Source organism: Gavialis gangeticus, unplaced genomic scaffold (genome assembly GCF_001723915.1).
Source record: "Gavialis gangeticus isolate Ggan-Ray unplaced genomic scaffold, GavGan_comp1, whole genome shotgun sequence".
In the NCBI taxonomy this organism is placed as follows: Eukaryota; Metazoa; Chordata; order Crocodylia; family Gavialidae; genus Gavialis; species Gavialis gangeticus.
Genome location: NW_017728992.1, coordinates 22550626 through 22556938, shown reverse-complemented (window position 1 = coordinate 22556938; position 6313 = coordinate 22550626). Strand labels below are relative to the sequence as shown.

At 40.9% G+C, this 6313-nt stretch overlaps 1 protein-coding gene across 1 annotated transcript in view; it reads left to right on the top strand.

Moving 5' to 3' along the window:
- The window catches only part of ANKH (ANKH inorganic pyrophosphate transport regulator), a 196189-nt gene that overhangs the window by 122221 nt on the left and 67655 nt on the right, over nt 1-6313 (top strand). The window contains exon 2 of the mRNA XM_019521304.1: nt 2084-2300. Within this exon, the coding sequence (XP_019376849.1) occupies nt 2084-2300 (217 nt within the window). The remainder of the gene's footprint in view (nt 1-2083; nt 2301-6313) is intronic.

Below are 6313 nucleotides of genomic sequence, written 5' to 3'. Positions count from 1 at the left end.
CTGGAGAACAAAGCAGCACCCAAATAGATTTTTTTCACTCCTAAATTAAATCATCCAGCTGATCAGATGAAGGGGGAAGGGCTGTGGAAATTAACGGGATAGTAATTAACAGAAGATAAAAACCTTGCCTTCTTAAAACCTTGGCTTCTTTAGATTACCAAAGCAAGTTTTGCTTCTAACTCCATCCTGGCTCCAATTAGTTTGTAGTATGGGAACAGACTTGAGGGGCTGTGGGCAAAATGGCTCTGCACTGCATTTACAGATGCAGTTGGGACTACAGCACACTGAGCCAGGTCAGAGCAGCTCCAGAGCTGGCAAGGAGCCCGGGGGGGTCATTAAAGGTGTTTAGTTCAAAAGTGCATTGCTGCCATTTTCTGTGCACTAACACTCATTTACCACTTATACAACTGCATGCAATGCAGCATGGTGTGAATCAGCTTGCATGTGGAGCAGACTTGATTAGTTGAATCTGCTCCAATATGTTGAATCTGTGGTATGTTGCAACATGAAAAAGTATGCGTATAAATCCCCTGGGAGATCAAATCTATCCAAAAGGAGGGGGTCATTCTCACCTTTCAGCTGGGGGAAGAATTCAGGAGTCAGGTAAAATATAATGTGGAATAAGGTAATTTTTCTAGGAGAAGAACAAATGAAAGCAAGAAGGCTGAAAACTTATTGTATGAGTCCTCATTTGCCTTACTTAGTTCAGAGCATCATTAAAGGCAGGTTTGACAGGGAGATTGAAAGGAAAAAGGCTGTTCTATTTATTAAATGTTGACTCCCAGTGTGGGGATTCAGCTCCTGTTGAAGTCAGTGGGTTTTATATTCTCTGTATAGCTCCCAAAAGATGAAAAGGTACTTTGTAGAAACAGTGCGGAGTGAAATGCAAAAACTTCATCCTCTTCCACTGATAACACTTGGGCTTGTTCCTTCAGATAAAGCAGTGATCCCGATGGTATGCTAAAATGAAACAGTACGACTTTTTGTGGAGGCAGTGTGGGTGGGGGTGATATTCCTGGTTAGTCTTGTATTGCAAAAATAAGTCATATTTCATGCTTGTTGCTGAATAAATTATAAGATTGCTGTTACAACACAGAAGATAGAATTTATCTTTCATATTTAGTCAATGCATCTGAGGCCTGTTTCGTGGGAGTATTCTGGGTTTTCTGAAGAAAGTGTTGCATTTTTCTCTTGGTTCAGTTCAGTTATGGGGATAATTGATTTAATTATCAGTGATTCAAGGGCAGGTGGAAACATTTCACTTAAGGTATCCGTTAGGCCATTCAAAATAACAGCTTGAAACACAGGTATTGTATCTTGTTAATAAGCTGTATGAATTTTACGTATGAAATAAGTGCAGAATCCAGAACACATTGGACACATGGAAGAAGTAACAGTATATTTGGCTATATGCACAACTAGCCTAGTTTCATGGTAAACTAAATGTGGAATTAGGGGTCCATGCTTGTTCAAGAGAAATTTAATGAAAGTCCTTTTACAGTGAAAGAGATGTTAAGCTCCAGTAATTTCACTGCACCATAATGTGCATATTCAGGATATTTCACAGGTTCAGGATATTTGCACAGGGTAAACTTCAGCTTTCCATTCAACAAGGTAAAAATGACAAGGCACGAGTTCAGTCATACCTAAGGCTTGAAGCAGGACTTAAATGATGCATAAGCCCTGGACTGGCCATCCCTAACATAATGAATGGCACTGTTCCAAGAAAGGAAAAGAGGGACTTCTATATTGGATCCTTACTGAATGCTTTTGAAACTATCATTTTATTTAAATTCCTTAAAATTAATTTATTTAAGTTCTCTATAGCTTTGCTTTCTGTGTTAAATTGGGACAGTGAGATCTGTCTTGTGATGCATATGCACAAAATAAGCTGTGACAAACAGTACATGGAAACCACATGGGGAAACTCAAGAATCATTTTAACTTGATGATAAGCTATGGGTTTAGTTTCTTTGGGAACAAACTAGAAGTTATTTTTTTTCTCTTGAGTATAAGTTTGAGAGGCTGTCTTCATTAAAGTATTTTCTTGTGTGTGATTTTTTTTTTAAATCTGTTTCAACAGGCATTGAACAGGGGTATCGCAGCTGTCAAGGAAGATGCTGTGGAAATGTTGGCCAGCTATGGGCTAGCTTACTCTCTAATGAAGTTCTTCACGGGTCCAATGAGTGACTTCAAGAATGTGGGCCTGGTATTTGTGAATAGCAAGCGAGACAGAACCAAAGCTGTTTTGTGTATGGTTGTAGCTGGTGCTGTGGCTGCTGTATTTCATACCTTGATAGGTAAGTCTTCCTCACCTGTTATTCAGATACCTTTCAATTTGCCTCCCTTATGGAACTGAACAGATACCTGTTGCTGTTGCCCCAGGATTGTTGCTGCCCCCAGCCCTGATGCACTGGGAGCTCTGAGCTCTCCTTTCTGTGTTCAAAGGAAATCATGAGGGGGTAGGTTTTCTTGCAACAGGAATCCTCTGTGGGTTGCACAGCATCATTGTGTTTTGAACAGGTTTAAAGCGGTAAATTCTTCCTGTAGTTCATGTCCATGCATGCACTCTACCACCAGCATGTGGTTGCCCAACTTACTGCCAGTCTATTTCAGTCATGCTTATGGGCCAGGCTATCGTACAGTTGTCTGGATGGAACTAGACGATGATACTGTCTGACTGCTATGTAGCTGAGTCAGCTAACAATAGTCGTATCAATGGGGTCACCAGTTCACTCTGCAGGAAGACATCCCTTTGTACTGCATGGAGCCATTTCTCAGGACTTTCTGGCACACTATGTACTTTACACCTGCTTCATGCATACAAGATGAGCACCTTGGCATCTGTCTTCCTCCATAGTACAGCCACCACTAAGTACAAAACTAGGCAAGCAAGAGCTGGCACTCTGGTTTAAAACAGCCAACATCATCTTTCACCCAGCTCGGTCATCATCCGTTTTTCAGTATAACTAGCATTAGCTTTTATCAAAATTATTTCATGCCAAACTGAAACCAGGGCCCTGATGGAACATTGGAGCAGGAAGACTGCATAAATACACCTTGGTCTAGCTCTGAAAAAAAAAGTGAGCAACAAGAGGTGCAGATTTCTGCCAGACCAATGAAACATGATATTCATTCAACTACCCACCAGCACCATTAGCAGTTGGAGGCCACAAGTCCTTTGACAACAGGACCAGATTCACTGCCCCCTGAAAACAAACTTCAGGTCACTGAGCAGAATGGATCTCTCTACATCGTGGAGAAGGAGACTTTGGGGAAAGAAAAAGATGCAGGTATAGTGTTATATCTTTTTTATAGTTGTGGGCTGTCTGAGGAGATGAATGGAGAGAAATTATGAAGAATGTGAAATGGTATGGTGGTCAGCAGAAACTCCATCAGCAGTCTGAAAGTAAGGAACTGCTTTTCTCTTGAAAGTGTGTGTGTGTGTGTGTGTGTGTGTGTGTGTGTGTGTGTGTGTGTGTGTGTGTGTGTGTGTGTGTGTGTGTGTGTGTGTGTGTGTGTGTGTGTATAAGCATGTCCATGCATGCATGTATGTGTGCACATGTAAGAGACAGAGAAAGAGAGATTGGTTGCAGAATTATTGACAGTGACCAGTCTGATGCTGTCCCAGCCAGCCTGTAGGTGGTTGGGACCTGTCCTTGTTACTACTCCTCTAGCATGGAGCATCTGGTGCGAACAGATGTCTGTGGCTGTTATCACTGTGGCTTGTTGCCACATTTTCATCATGTTTACCAAATGCCCCTTCAAAGCACACAGGAATGGGTACCTGGCACTCTTGTCAGCTTCATGACCATGTCACCTGCTGTACTGCTGAAATGGTAATCATTGACATATCACCTTAATAAACAGTTAAAAACAGTCACAATAGAGGCAGTGAGCATGTGCTTGCTGGCTGCAGTAGCCTCATGCTAGAGTCAATCTATCACTAACTTAAGTTAAAAATATATATTTAATTCCTTTAATTTCATTAATATATACAGACAGCTTCAATTTACAATAATGGCTTGGGTTTTGCCATTGAAAATTGTGGACAGTCCATATTGTAAACACATAGCTATTTACAAATTCTGTAATGAGATTTTTCCTTGCTTGGTTCATTCCCCAGCCATGAGCCATGTCCTGTATAATGTATGTATCAGATTCAGAGGTATAGCTTTGCTCATTGGACACAATTATGTTCTTGATCCATCTATTCCTCATTCTAAGCTGTTAAAGGTTTCAGCAGGCTTAAAATATAGCAATCAGCTTCCTCCATAGTACAGCCACCACTAAGTACAAAAAGCTGTAAAATGATTCTTCGGTATGTGATCTTATGATCAGTCAACATTGTCTGCATGTAGCCATTCCAAAACCTTCTGGTGAAGTAACTCCAAAGTTTTATCTAAAATAGAGCACTTCTGTACTCAGAAACTCGTGAACCCCATCCTTGCCCTTCTAGGAAAGAAAGAAACAAAAACATGTTTACCTGCAATACTTTGTAAAGCCTGAATTTGAAAGTGCTTCATCCAGTCTTCCAGATGTTCACAGTGGCAGAGTGGAAAACATTTTGTTATGTTGCCATGGGTGTGCCTGAAAATATATAAAGACCACATCCAAGATTGGTAGGGAACCGAAGAGAACTGAGTTAGTTAGATACCTAGCCTTAGTTGACTGTATGATGCTGTCAAGTTTTATGTTTCAAGTTTCCTTTGAATATGTTTTAAATCCTGCTTATCCTTTTCTGACCCAGAGACGTACAAACTTCATTGCAAGAGGAGGAGCCCAGTGGCTGACTGGCAGCCTCACAGGACCAGCAATTGGTTTTCAGCAGCTGTGTGCTTGTCACAAACTAGCTCCAAATGAGATCAAAGCCCAGGTTACATATACTTAAATGCCACACACCAATCCACTGAATGAGATGCTTCTGTGGTGGATAAGGAGGATGAAAGGGCCATCGTCATATACATTGAGCCTCAACTACAGAGGAACAGAAACACCTTGAGGAAACAAGAGGGAGGGAAGAAAAAAAACAGCTGTGGAAATGAAATTAACTCTATTCTTATCAGCACATTTGCAGCTGTAATTAGTGCCTAGGCAGGCCTCCTGGCAACTCTTATTCCTTGAAAATGCCAAAATAGGACATTTCACACTGGTGAACTCATGCTTACTTCCTTCTGCACCAGACTATCTTTACCACCCCTTCATATGAGTCGCAGAAATCTTCTATGTTGGTGTCCAGTTGAGACAAACAGTACAGACTTGCACCTGCGAGTTTTCTGTGTGCCTCTTGGTACTGAGAGCACCATCACCCCATCACTGTATACAGGAGACCGATGAATAATTTTCATCACTCTGAGACACATGATAGTGTGTACCAAGAAATTAATGTACATGGCCACAGTCATCTAGTGATTCTGTGGCACACCTGGGAAGTCAAATAACATTTCCCTCTGACCTTGAGCCTCAGTCGTGTATCTTGGACATGGCCATCTTTCTTTGTTCTTGCTGTTTCAGTTTCGACTCAGATTTTGACAATGGGTGCTGCCTATTAAATGGCAATGCACCTTTTATGGACTTCTTGGAAAATGTATGATGGCACCAGAGTATAAAGCTCTGAACAGGCATCTGAGAAGAAACGATGAGCTTGAAAAGAGAAAACAATAATGTAGTAGATAACTCTTTCATTATATGTGTATAATACCCTTCACTAATTTCACCCTGCTGGAGAAGGAAACTGATTTATAACATAATTCTCTATTTTATGTGCTGTAGTGACAAACATTCCATATGAGATGGGACCCTTTTAATACTAGGCTCATAATAAAGAATCAAGTCTTTCTCTTCCTTATTGACAAAACTGCACAATTCATTCCTTAGCTGGTTTATTATCTTAGCCTGGCTGCCGCTTAACCCAGACTGACATCTGGATTTACATGCTGATGGAACATGTACTCTGGACATTTCTTTCCAATGAAATGTTTGTATGAATATTCAGTAGAACGTTCTTCAGCTCTCCAAGGTTCTGGAAGTGCACAAAGCAGCAGTCATTTTGGAGACATTCTTAAAGGCACAATCCCTGCATTTAACAAGGCATGTCTAGCTTCCTTTCACATTGTCATTTACTTTTCCCAGGCAGGCAGTAGATAAAGTGTTGCTTGCCAGCTTCAGAACAAAGAATTTCAGTAGCCAGGCTGGAGGACAAAAGGTACTCGGTGCCTAAGAGGCTGTGTAGATGTAATCCAGGTAGAACACTTTCTTATCTCAAGAAATTATAGTATACACAATGATGAACTAAACCGTGTGTGTGTGTGTG